At 32.2% G+C, this 14,375-nt stretch overlaps 1 protein-coding gene across 7 annotated transcripts; it reads right to left on the bottom strand.

The window, feature by feature from the left end:
* Window positions 1-1,470: 1,470 nt before the first annotated feature.
* On the bottom strand, window positions 1,471-13,392 carry LOC143235122 (HIG1 domain family member 2A, mitochondrial). 7 transcript variants are annotated; one of them, XM_076472958.1, is made up of 3 exons: window positions 13,282-13,372; window positions 10,111-10,239; window positions 1,471-4,780 (listed from the first exon to the last, which is right to left on the bottom strand). In XM_076472958.1, the coding sequence occupies exon 3, from the start codon at window positions 4,701-4,703 to the stop codon at window positions 4,365-4,367; it is 339 nt and encodes a 112-aa protein (XP_076329073.1). In that variant the 5' UTR covers window positions 4,704-4,780; window positions 10,111-10,239; window positions 13,282-13,372; the 3' UTR covers window positions 1,471-4,364. The 7 variants fall into 7 exon arrangements, with proteins under 7 accessions (XP_076329073.1, XP_076329071.1, XP_076329072.1 ...); XM_076472956.1 differs by having other exon boundaries at window positions 10,122-10,239; window positions 13,282-13,371; XM_076472957.1 differs by having other exon boundaries at window positions 10,122-10,239; window positions 13,267-13,314.
* Window positions 13,393-14,375: the final 983 nt, after the last annotated feature.

Here is a 14,375-nt window from a genome sequence, read left to right on the forward strand (position 1 = left end):
AAACACCCAAATACTAAGTAGAGAAACAAATATAAACAAACGCAAAATCAAAGAAGCCCTACTTATACAACAACTAAAACCAAAATTAAACCAATATAAAATAAGACCTTTATACCTATACTAAATAATAACTTAACATCTAACTGCGACGCCCCTACAATTCCTTACCTGTTTACAGTCTCGTCCCTAAGACATATGCCCGACAACGGTCAGTTGCAAACTCTCCCTTTGCTAACCAGAAGGTGATCTGGAAAGGTCGAAACGTTGTTCCCTGCTGATCAATAAAAGTGTTAATACCCACAACAGCAGGTCTGAGATAAATTTTTATTTCAAGTGGGTCTCTTGTCGTCAATAATTAATTCCTTTTTTTTTTACTTAATTTCTTTTTTTCCTTGTAGATGGCTGAGAGTAATGCTAAAATTTATGTCAAATCTTTATTCTTCTTAGTTGTTTAAGATCACAATAAATACGTAGAACATATGCAGAAAGAAGAGTCAGATAAAAAAGTTCATATAATCGTTACATATTAATAGCTTCTGGTCGAAAGAACAAGTAATTGATAAATAAACGAACTGACTAGATTGGTTTGGTTTATTATGAATTTCGCGTAAAACTAAATCAGTGATATCCGCTATCCATTCCTAGAAATAAAGCAGCTAGTTATTATCACCCACTGCCAACTCTTGGGCTACTCTTTACCAACAAATAGTAAGATTAATCGTCACCGTTTAATGCTCCCTGAAGTGAAAGAGCAAGCATGTTCGGAAACAGGATTCGAGCTCACGACTCCTAGCTTATGAAGCAAGTGCCCTAACCACCAGGCTTGCGGGACGGTGTTATACGAAAGACGGTCAAATTCCACTATTCGATTGGTGTAACCCAAGATGTAATGGTGGGTGCTATTGACAATAGTTGTCACCTTCAAACATTAAGTCGTGGTGTCGTTACAGTGTGACATTAAATTCCACTATTCCTTGATAAAAGAGTAACCCAATAGTTGGCTGCGAGTGGTGATGACTAGCTGCCTTCCCTCTACTTTTCACCCCTAAATTAGGGACGGATAGTGCAGATAGCCCATGTGTATCTTTTCTCGAAATTAAAAAAAAAAAATTAGTTAATTATTTAACGCCGGATAACTAGAGATCTGAGGTACTAAGGTGAGTATTCAACTCTTTCGCACGTGACCGAAGCATCACGGCCATTAACCTCGAAGTAGCTTGATGTTGTTTGTAATTAAGCTCAAAGCTGTACGATGGATTATCTGTGCTCTGCCCACCAGTGATGTCGAAATCCGTATTCTAGCATTGTAGGTCAGCAGACAGACGCTGTGCCACTGATAGGGTGGAGGAGAAGTAGCTTGAATTATTATCCTAACTACCTCGATGAAAAGAAAGTTTATTAAACTTACGTGAAATCAAAATAGATTCAAGCACACTTTGTATTTTGCTATTAGAAGGTTTACAAATGGTAGACGATATTTAATAACTCTTTATTATGCAAAAACGCACAAAGATATTTTCTTGTAAAATAACAACTTGGTTCTCATACCACGTCAACGACGTACATTTGCCTCACTTAGTATAATTTTTTACAGGCTGCACGATTCCCAATCTGTTCGATGCACAAAATAACCTTATTTTTAAATTCGGCATCGAACGTAAAACGCTTCTCCATGAAAAAAAAAAAAACGCAATAAAAATTTAACAAATACAATGAAATAGCGTCCGAACGACAGGAAAGTCAGACAAAGACTGTAGACGGTAATAGACGCTAGAGGCGCTGACATCGGCAAATTTGACGTTTTGTATGTCATTTTAATCTTTCTAAGTTGTATTTAAAATATAGTATAATATGTTTATTTACGCAAGAGGTTTTCGAAAATATTTCTTGTTCGAGGAAAATGATGTTTACGAGACTTTCGAAAAGTGAAAAATTATACCTAGAATTTATGACGCGCCCTAATTTTCAGTTAGGGAAAATGTGAAAAAGTTGCATCTTAAATTCGAAGTAATACAGTATATATAATTACACTCTTTTTAAATGTCACGTAGCAATAAATCATAACTTGCTCATAGATTTCAAAAAAAAAACAGCATAAAAACAGACTATTTTGATCAATAGATCGTAATTGTTTGTTTCACACCAAAGCCATATTAAGCTATCTGATGTAATCACCGCGATAAATAGAGCCCCTAATTTTAGTTTTTTTAAATTCGTAAACTGACCGCTGTTTCTCTGGTAGACTTAACTGATTAATGCCAGAATGTATAAAACGAACTCGCTGCTTCACGTTTCTATCTCAATAAGTTATCGCCATCTATCGATATGATTCTAAATATCGTTAATTTTATTTTTCATGATGTGGTCGATTTGTTTTCGGATATTCGGCTATACAAGGGCTATCTATGCTAGTTTCCTTAATTTTGAACTAATAAGAGAAGTTGAGTTAGTTCTTTTTGAATACCTATGCATATTATTAAAAAACTCTAAATCCTTTCAAGCATGTTTTAACAAGCCTATATAAACATTTTGTATTACATTCACACTTAATTTTAGTGGCCTATATACTCTTAACAGAAATTTGTTTAGAACTAAGCGCAAAGCCATGGTTTTTAACACTGCGAGTCCGCAAACAAACGGAGAAATACAAGTAATTTACAGAGATATTGCACAGATAAAGCTACACAATGGACTATGTGTGTTCTGCCTATCAGCGGTATCGAAACCCGCTTTCTAGTGTTGTGAGTCCAGAGAGGAATACGGTCAGTCGAATTAAAAAAAAGTTTGGAACTACTGCTTGATATGCTTGTCATAATAACTGTTTAGTTTAGGCCTTATATGACTTCCCTTTTAACATTATGCACATATTTAGTCCTTAATAACCAAGAAAATATTAAAAGTATATATGAACTTTGTTACCACTAGCTGCATTGTCAAAGCTGTGGAGAAGCCAATTTCATACGTCACACACATAATACACTTGACTTTTTGGGAATTTAAAGTTTAGCAGAGCCCTGAAATGTTGAATTATCACCAAGAATCTAAAAACCCTAAAATCTCAGGTTCTTATATGTAAATTAAGAGTTACAAAATTCATCCTAGTACCTTTACTAATATAATATCTTTTACAGTATTTTAGTCAAGAAAAAACGTTAGTTTTTGCTTATCTTTTTAGAAAATTATAAAATTGTTTTAGCATAAGAAGAAATTAGAATTTAGCAATCAATGTCTTGAGTAGTGATTTCTAGAGTACTTGTGCTCGACACTATGACATACCACTGAAGTTCCAATATAAATTTTATCTGAAATGATTTGTCAATGTCTGTGAATTTTAGTTGCAGCCTTTGATGTGTTGGCTGCTCCTGTTTTATTCTTTGCTCTCAAGTTTAAAGTTTTCACTTTGTCTATAACAAATATGTTTACTCATGTTTTTCAAAAAAAGTACTGTTCTAAACTAATTTTCACTGCTATTTCAGTCACTTATACCAATCCCTATATTTGGCTTACTGTCTGATCTGCCCCACTTTTGAGAAGGCACAACTGCATTAGTGGTCTTACCTATTGGGCAAACTGGGCAATTGTCTGAGGTCTCACACATGGAAGGACCACACCTTTTAATGTACTTTTGAGTCTTCTTATGATTATGGGGTTCCATTAACTGAATTCTGTCCAGGGGCTCCAGAATGAGTAAGACCAACCCTGAATAACTGTTAGGTACAACAAACAACTCTACTGCTAATACAGAATTACTTTGAACTACTATTAATTCGTGTTACATTAATCTAAGAAACTCTGAAGCTATATTTCTGTGGGTCTTTAGCACTGAAGGTAAAACAAATGAAAAACATCTTTCCTGTTGCATATAACAAAGGTTAGTATGTTAAAAAAATTTCAATAAGTAACCACTGCTACTTTGTTTACCACTTTTCATATTTTGTAGTGACCTTAAATGCATTAAAATTCTTAATCATTTTGAATTTCACAACAACTGTTTCTGGTATAACCAATTTTGGAATTATATATTGGTTTAAAGGAGACACAAGATGATTTATTTTTATAATATCTGATTTTATGGCTCCGTAAGTCATTTCAGTGAAAAGTCACAAGTACATGAGTTGTCAACGTTCTAGGATATCAGTGGCAAATATATAGAAATCTGTTATTATGTATTTAAAGAATTAGTCCTTGAACTGGCTAAGATATTCATTATTATTAACATACAGGTTTCAATAGTAAAAATAATCACTGCTTCCTGCCTAAACATAGTTGTACATTATCACAGTGTCTAGAACAACTGACTTTTTCTTACTCTTCTAAAAAATCTAACAGCAAGTTAAATGTACAATGTATCATGGGATCTACTCTCAGCCAGATTTTTTGGCTACTCCAATTCCTAATCCTATAATGATTGCTGCAACTGTAAATCCTTGTGCTAAAATTCTAGCTCTCATCATGTACTGAGACATCTTTCTCTGGCCTGTTTTCATACTCCATAGTCCATATGATAAAGCTGCTGTAGTAGCAAGACAACCTACTGGAACAAAGGGATTTTCTTTGGTCTTTCTCAAAAGTTTTTCTCGCACACCTTCTTCATGTGGAGGTCTCATAGAGCTCATGTCCCTTCGGAGCTGTATCCACTCTAGTTCTTCTTCCATCTTCTTTTCCTCTTTCTTACTGCTGACCATTGTGATGTTGTCTGACATGCAACTTTTCAGAGAATAAAATCAAAGATAGGAAATGGCTATGTTGAATTTAAACACCACTTCAGAATTTGTAAAAACTGAAAATATGGAAAAATAAAAAACATTATGTTTGTAGTCATACATGTCTCTTTTTAATTGTTTTAAGTTTTGGAATTTAAATATAGCATGCTAGCTATGTAATCCTCTAAAATACAATAGAAGCCCAATTATTACAAAAGAAACAAAATGATGAAATTAATAAATATCATGTTTAAAAGAAAACATGCATCAGAAACTAAAACTAACAAGGGGATTTAACATAAAACACAAGGACAACATGATACTCACTGGTAATGTAAGACATCCTATTCATTAAACTCAACTTAAAAAGAGCTAACAATTCAAACGTTATAAAGTTTTCCTTTAAAAATTTTTTCAAATTTACTGCATCCATAGCATTTAAAAACAATCCATTAAAAAAAAACAACACCCAATTCAAAAAGTAAAACTTAGATGAATATAACTTCTACCCTGCTGTAATTTATATTTGTACCCCCCAGTCCAATAAATCTCACCATTAACCCAAGAATACCAGCATTAAATAGTGACCCTAAACTGGTGTTCTTGGGTCACGTTTGAAAAAAAGATGATCCATCAGTACTATTACTGCTCTTAACAATATTATACATTTCAATCTGATCCCCTCTATCTGCTTTTTTCAAGAAAAAATTTCAGAGATTTTAACCTTTAGCTGCATGACAATCCAGGTATTATCCAAGTAGTCTTCCTTTGAATACTGAACTGTTTCCAACAATTTGATATTCTTCCTGAGATAAGATGCCCAAGATTGAACAGAATACTTCAAATGTGGCTTAACCAGTGACTTGTACACTTAAATTACAGCCTATTTAGACTTGTTTACAGCTTTTCTGTATATACAATATAAAATTCTATTTTCCTTACCACTAGAAACACCATACTGATTAGATGGCTTAAAAGACTGATCAACCATTACACCAGGATCTATTTCTTCCATACCGATATTAAGGTTGTTCCCATTAGAATTATAACTCCAATTATAATAACCTACATACATTACCCTGTATTTGTTATAACTAAAAATCATTTATCTGTCCAACTATGAAACCAAATAACTTAAATCCTCTTGTAAAGCAACAACATTCAAGACCTAAATATCATCAGTACATTTAATTGATTTATTAGTAATTTATTTTTCTATGTCACAGACATAAATTACAAAATAGTAAAGGTCCTAAAACTGATATATCCTTCTTGTGACATTAATCCAGCTTGATTGAACTCTATCTGTAATAACCCTTTGCCTTCTTTCCTCAAGCTACTTTTCTATCCAATGAACCAAATTAACACTTCCACCTATAGAAATAATTATTTTACAAGCCTTGCAAGTGGAACCTTATCAAACGTTTTCATAAAATCCAGATATGCCAAATCCTCACCTTCTTCCCCAGGGGCATAGATCCTGGGGGAATGGAGGGTATACATTCCCCCCTTCATTTTAGGTGGGGGTTATGGTGCATACAATCATCCTCCCCTTACAGTTTGGGCTGATGAATTGTTTTATTGCATCACAGGCCTACAAATTGTGTTTGTTCTTGTGATTCTCGTGTTCTTACCAATCGAATTACATAATTAGGCCTAGATGTAGGCTTTTTCAGTAGACAAAATGTACATCTTTAATATAGGCATGCTTCTAAGCTTTTCGATCTAAGTGATAGTTCGTAAGTATCAGTCAGTAGGCCTAAGTATACATGCAAGTATCATGGTAACAAGATTACTCTGTGACTGCATGTTTACAGCTTTCAGGTTCACATAATCAGAGCTTACCAAATTGCAAATTGAACAGTCCACATAAGTGGTTGCAAAAATCATCCAGCCCATTGGGTGTAAAAAATCTATGCTCCTGCTCTTCCCTAATGTACAGAAGCAGCAGCCTTTTCAAAGAATGCTTAAAGATTAGTCAAGCAATATTTTTCCCAATGAAACCATATGGACAAAGTAGATTTTGAAGAGGTACAACAAGTGTTATCTATTGTGAACTGAGAAACTGAATTAACTGGAGGTATCGATCAAATGTGGAAAAAATTGTAAATAAATAATTTAAGTATTCAAGATAGGCATATTGTTTTTAAAAACAAAAAAATGAATTAGAAAAATTATAATTAGAAAAAAAACAGGAATGCTCACAAAGCATCTAAAGTTTACCATCATAACCTTACAAACATCCATCTTTGTAGTTTAGCAAAACAATTAATATTTACATTGACAAACCTTAAAAACAAACCAAATAATAACTACACTGCTTTATGAGATAAAGTACTAGAATGGAAGAAGTCTTACTAAAGGAAAAAAAAAACAAAAAAAACATGCATATGGTCTTTGAAAGTATAATAATTACTAGTAAACAGTAACAGCTAAAACAATCTTTAGAAGGTGCATTTGCTGTGTACAACTTTTCTGACTTTCTGTTAAAAAGAAAACTTGTACAATCGCTTAAAACTCATAATCTAGTTTTAAACTACTAACTATCCTAGCAGTTCTTCTTTACAATTTTTAAACAAAAATCCGAAACCTAAATCAGACTTTGATAAATCCCATAGTAACTAAGAATTTTATTGTATCACCTGGTATTTTCTTCTATTTTATTTCTGCATGGGGCTGTGGTAAACAGAACTTGAATCCAGAACAGTTCTGGACTCTTGGAAGTTTAAAACTTTTTTTGTATTCTTTGGGTCCTAAATTGGGCTTTGCTTTTAGAATTTCAATGTAATTTTTAGAAATGAAGTGCTGTGGTTCTACAACACATTACTAATTCCACTTTTTTTTTTTTTTTTTCTCAATTCATCTGATCAGGCACACGTTGATACTCAGACAGAACCAATGGCAGTTAGTTCAAGTAATACTATCATATTTTTGATATCATATGATCAATAGTATGCATTCATTCCTGTAAATGCACATAAGTATACATTTCCCAGTACAAACAGTAGTGATGTTAGGTTAGACACACCTGGCTCCTAGATCTTAACATAATCCTCTTTCAAAAAGACTTTTGGTTTGTTTTGAATTTCATGCAAATCTACACGAGGGATAGCTGTGCTAGCTGTCCCAATTTAGCAGTGTAAAACTAGAGGGAAGGCAGCTAGTCATCACCACCCACTTTCAAGGTTTTGACTACTCTTTTAACAAATAGTGGGATTGACCATCACCACATTATAATGCCTCCATGGCTGAAAGGACAAAGATGTTTGGTGTGACAGGAATTTGAACCCATGGCCCTCAGGTTATGAGTGCCTTAATCACCTTGGCCATGCTGGGCCTTTAAAAAGAGTGGTCAGTTTTAATTAAAGCATGAAAATATTTGTCTTAAACTAAAAGTCAGAATTAAAAACATATTCTGCAACCTTTTACCTTGAAACATTATGCATGATGATCCAAGATAATTTATCTATTTTTAAATAATTGTTTCTCCAACTAGAGTAAAATATATTTTAATAAAGAATTATTTTTATATTTGTGTGTTTTATGTAACAAACATTATTTCAGTTGCACAGATTTGTATATCTTGCTATCAAATGCAAAATTACATAAAGCTGACAAATTATTTTAATTATACCACAGATAATTTTACTGGACATTTGTAACTGTTGGAGTGGCTTAGAGATTGGTAGGCATTTGTATTTTCTTATTTACATTTATGATATTAATAGAAGCATCATTAATAAATTAGTACAGTTTCCTAAATACATTAACTTCTTGGGTATTTTATGTTGTTGTTGGCAGTGATGAAGGCCAACACTTTACTGGAGTTTGAGAGGGGTATTGTTGATTTCGTGAAAAAATAGTGTTTACATTTTTACTTTTATCAAGGGTGGATGTGCAAAGACAGTTTTGAAACATATTCTACTGTCCACATATTAAAATTAGCTCATAATTTTCAAATTCTTCTAGTAAAACTCATTACTAATAATCACATAGACATTAAGTACTGTTGACAGTATAAAAAAAATATAACTAATTTGGTTTACAATTATTCAAAACAAATACAGTGAAGAAATATAAATTCAATAGGCCTAACATCAGTAATACAAAACCATACTAAGTTGTATTCTTATTTTTTCACTTTATAAATTTTAAGCTAGGGTTATTTAAAAATTATATTTCAGATAAATCCACAAGTAAATGTCCAGAAAACATCACCAAAACTTGTCAGTTTGGGTATGACAGTCAAAAAACTTACCTGAAATGCTAAACACACACACTCACATTTTTTAATATAACCAGTCCTGCCAATAAGCTTTATTATTGAACAAAATGATACTTGAAGAGTAACTTACAGGAAACAAAAGAAAGACTTCAATGCAATTTGTGAAATTCACGAAGAACAACTTGAAGGAAAGGGTGTAAAAAAAAAATGATTTCAAGCATTAGGTTTAATGGTTCCAAGTTGCTAGTGAAAACCATAACTTAGATGTAAAACCCTATTTTATGTTTCTACAACACGTTGTACAACTGAAAACAGATAATGTTAAATTGTAATTGAGTGTACAACTCAAAATTGCCTGAATTTACTTCTACCTTAGGTTAGTAAGCTTTTTTTTTCCTTTTAATTTTTTCACATCTCTAAAAAAAAATTAATTTTTATTTACCATTCTTTCTACTAAAAATGGTTTTCCTGGTTAATGGATATTATTTAGATATTATCTCTTACTTATAAATGGTACTGCCTCCATAATGCCTAACTATTTTTGATAGATTGTTTAGGCAGAGTATTCATAATGAAACTTTGTAGAATGGATGTCAACTGCCTGTTGTGATAAAAACAGATAATGTTAAATTGTAATTGAGTGTACAACTCAAAATTGCCTGAATTTACTTCTACCTTAGGTTAGTAACTTTTTTTTTCATTTTAATTTTTTACATTTCTAAAAAAATTGAATTTTTATTTACCATTCTTTCTACTAAAAATGGTTTTCCTGGTTAATGGATATTATTTAGATATTATCTCTTACTTATAAATGGTACTGCCTCCATAATGTCTAACCATTTTTGATAGATTGTTTAGGCAGAGTATTCATGATGAAACTTTGTAGAATGGATCTCAACTGCCTGTTGTAGAGAGACAAGTGAAGAGGATGATGTTTTGAAAGTCCTCTAAACTTGTGTCTCCACAACAAGCAGTTGCTATCCATTCTACAAAGTTTCATCAATGCCTAACTAGTTGAAAGTCACATGGACATGAGATGTCAATTTTGTTGCATTGTTTTACTTCTTGAGCCTGTATCATCCATGAAAGGGTTTTTTTCCATTACTGTAATTGGCATAATTTTATAGGTGGAGTTGATAAAGGGTTAAAACTACAAAGCTCAGCTATTTAATCAAAACACACCTAAAACTTACCCAGGCTTCCAGTAGCAAATGCCATCTAAACTGTCTTTGTAATGCAGAAGACAATTCACATTTTAAGATGGTACAAATCAGATAAGGTTTTCCAGAAATGTCAAATATAATTCAAAACCTGAAAATATTATCAATTTCTCAAGTTTTATTTTCCCTAGGTATACTAATATTTAAAGAATAAAATAAATTTTAAAATACTACCACATTAGTATGTATCAGCCTTTTAAAAAAAACCTGATTTAATATACTTTTTGTTTTGAAATTCATTAATGGTAGCAATTTATCAGTTCAATCAAGACCACATCATTTAGGCCTACAAAATATTCAAGCTGATATCACAAAAAGATACTGAACCTACAAAGGTTTCTACTACTAAAAAAAGTATAATAATTGACCATGTCTGTAGTACTGTCCAGTCCTACAGCATTTTAGTAATTAAGAAATATATATATGTATAAACAGCTGGTTTGGGTTGAGAAAATTTTTTATGCAATGGAGCAAACAACATTTTGACCTTCTTCAGTTATCATCGGGTTTGTGAACCTCTTCTGCATAAAAAAATTTCTCAACCCAAACTGGCCATTTTTACATATATATTTTTCTCTACAAGTGGGTTTTCTCATCATCACTAATTAAGAAATAATTTGCTCAGCTTAAATATCCGACTCTGTAGTTAAACCAGAATTAATTTATGATTTATTACTAGTCACTTGGTTATTCTGGAAAGCTTATTGTCACAAAGTAAATAGTCTGAAATCATAATAAAAACCTCTTATAACATTACTTTTGATCTGAACTTGAAACTGTGAGAAATATATTTGTTCAACTATCATCATTTAATAAAGCTGCTAGGTGAAATATCTGTACTTACAAAATTATAGTAAATATATTATCAAAATTGTATACATATAAAAAAAAGTTGCTATAGATGCAATAAAAAAATATTGTGAAAAAAATCAAAACCAATTTATTTTTATTTCAATAATGACGTTCTACATAAAACAATAATATACAGTATAGTTACAATTACTCCACCCACCCACCATGTAGTATAGACTACAAATTATAACTTCATAGTTATCTACACACTAAACAAACCACAGTTTCCAGGCAAATGAAGATGTATTTTCATGAAAGTAGTTGGTTCAAGGGATAATGAAGTAATTTTAAATTACAAAATTAAATTCTCATTAATTATTTATTAATATATCAGGCCATCACATAAAATTTAATACACAAAGTGCATCATTATTTCTGTCTTTGTAGAAGGCTTTAATGACTAAAATATGTAGTAGGACATGTATAAAAATGTTCAGACAAACAAAAAAAACTAACCCAACTCCACTTTTACAGATCATTAATCAAATAAACCCTTATGAAGGTGGATGTGTCTGAGGAACACATTAGGCATAAAATGCTTTGAGTTTAAAAAAGACAACAGTGCAGGAGAAACTACACAAAACATTCAAGGTGTTTATGGTGTGCAGTCTCTCAATGAAAGAAAATGTCGAAGGTGGTTTCAGAAGTTCAGATCAGGTGACTACAGCTTAAGTGATGCACCATATTCAGGTCAACTTGTTGAGTTTAATTATGACTTGCTGCTGGATGCACTTGATGAATATTGTGCTGTAACAATTAAAGAACTAGTACAGAAGCTTAATTCAACCCATTCAACAGCTTGGAAAGGTGTCAAAACATGGAAAATGGGTCCCGCATGATTTGACAGAAGCCAACCTTAAAGCAAGAGTGGACATTTAGACTTCTCTGCACTCTCGTGAACATAACTCATCTTTTATAGACATGTTAATGACTGGAAATGAAAAATGGATATTTTATAAAAATGTTTAGCACTGCAGACAATGGCTCAGTGCAGGTAAACTGGCTAAAGCACAGCCCAAAATGGACCTCCACCCTAGAAATGTCTTGTTAAGCATTTGGTGGGATATTGTTGGTGTGATCCACTTTGAGTTGCTGCCACTCAATGTAGCAATTACATCAGACTTCTGTTGTCAACAATTAGAGCTCTTGAATGTTGCACTAAAAGATAGAAGGCCTGCTTTGATCAATCATAAAGGTGTTGTGTTACACCAGGATAATGCATGGCCCCATACAGCAAGGATCACATCTGTAAAGATTGATGAGCTTGACTGGGGAAAATTTCTGCATCCTCCTTATTCTCCAGACCTTGCCCCATCTGATTATCATCTATTCCAAAGTTTGCAGAACTATCTTGATGGAAAAGAGCTTGGATTGGTATGGTTTGGATTTTGCACAAAGCTACATGAGGGCTATCTGAACTAGCCCTCCCTAATTTAGCAGTGTAAGACAATAGGGAAGGTAGCTAGTCATCACCACCCATTGCCAACTTTTTTTACCAATGAATAGTGGGATTAACCATCACATTATGTCTCTAGAGCTGAAACAATAAGCATGTTTGGTGTGATGGCAATTTGAACCTGCGACCCTCGGATTATGAGTTGAGTGCCTTAACCAATTGGTCATGACAGGCCGAGAGCTTGGAACACGTAAAGATGTCAAAACTACCCTCTTTACCTTCTTTTGCTGCAAACCCCAATAATTTTATAAAAGTTGCATTCAGAAGTTTGTGAATTGTTGGCAGGAAATAATTAATAGTAATGGAACATACATTTTTGATTAAATAACATTAAAAGCGTTTAAAATCCTTTATCTTTTTCTAAACCTTAAATCGGACATTACTTAAGGGATGACCTGACACAAATTCTTAGTTGTCACCTCCTTGTTATTCACTTCTGTGCTACATCCGTAAAAATAATTAATTAATCAAACAGCTGTATAACAATATTTATAAAATTAATAGTACAGTTATGAATCAGCTTGAATATGGAATAGTTTGAGAGTTTTTTTGTTTTTTTTCATTTTAACTGACACAGCCGTTTGTTATTGCACAACGTAAATAACTGTTAATGCTACATGCAAACTACGACTCTACAGTTTCTATGGCAGTCACACACACACAAAAATATGAAAATATTGCTGTATTTTAATATGATGAAGTTAACATGTGACTTACGAGTTACAAAAATCCCAAGAATTTTCGTAATGATGATAAACCTAAAATTTACTGTAGTTTAATGCAAATTAAAAGGTTTAAAATATCAAATACCTCTCCTGTACTTACACGCAACTCTTTCGTCATCTGGTGGATAAATATTTCGTCATTTTTTATTATAATTTATTCAATTAAATAAAAAAACAACAATAATGACACTTTAAGTTTAGTCAGTTTCTAACTTTTTCAAATGAAATATTTTTTGAAAGACAATAGAAATAATAGGTTATTTATTCAATAAAACTCAGTTGTATAGTTTAAAGTTTTATGCTTAATAATTATTGCCCATATATTTCTTCTGGAGTTAAAATATGATCATATATATTCCAGATACAACATTTTCTGATAACTCACCACCTAAATATCATTTCGTATTTTGTAGAATATTTTATTTCATTGGAAGAAAATACAACTACATAAGTTAACCATAAAATACTGTAAAAAAGTGAGTTAAAAACATCCATATACTTAAGAACATATTCATACACTACCACATTTTGTCATTTAATCTCCTTCATACTTTTTCAAGTCTACTGAAACAGAATAGACTTCTCCTCCAACAAATTAAAAAAGGCTCTTATATTATGCCTCTCCAGCATCTTAGAAATAAGTCTGAAATTTTATAACGCTGGTTTCGTTTCACGTGGTGATTACCACAAACAAAGCATCGTGTAGCTTTGCGCTTAACAAAAAAAAACAACAACAACAAAACAGCCAATATTAATGTATATTAAGAAACTTAGCACAAAAGTTTCTTTACTAAAATTAGTTAGCATTAAAAGGGGACTGTGTCTTTACAATAGTTATTTAAAATACATCTCACATATACGAGAATGATAACTATTTTTCATACTAAACATAAACATATGCTCAAATGCAGCTATCTATCGAAATTAAGATTCATGAAAATAGGATAGTTAGCAGTCATGCTACATAATTTTATCTCTTTATTTAATTCTCATAAATTAACCTAAGTTTGTTCATGGCGAGAAACCCACTTGAAATAAAATTGTGTCTCAGAACGGCTGGTATGGATATCAACACTTTTACTCATAAAGCAGAGAACAACGTGTCGACCTTCCTAGGTCATCTTTGTTTTATTAGTAAAATTGTTAATACCCATACCAGCTGTTCTCAGACACATAACTAAATTTGATACTGGG

This window comes from Tachypleus tridentatus, chromosome 12 (genome assembly GCF_004210375.1).
Source record: "Tachypleus tridentatus isolate NWPU-2018 chromosome 12, ASM421037v1, whole genome shotgun sequence".
Lineage (NCBI taxonomy): Eukaryota > Metazoa > Arthropoda > Merostomata > Xiphosura > Limulidae > Tachypleus > Tachypleus tridentatus.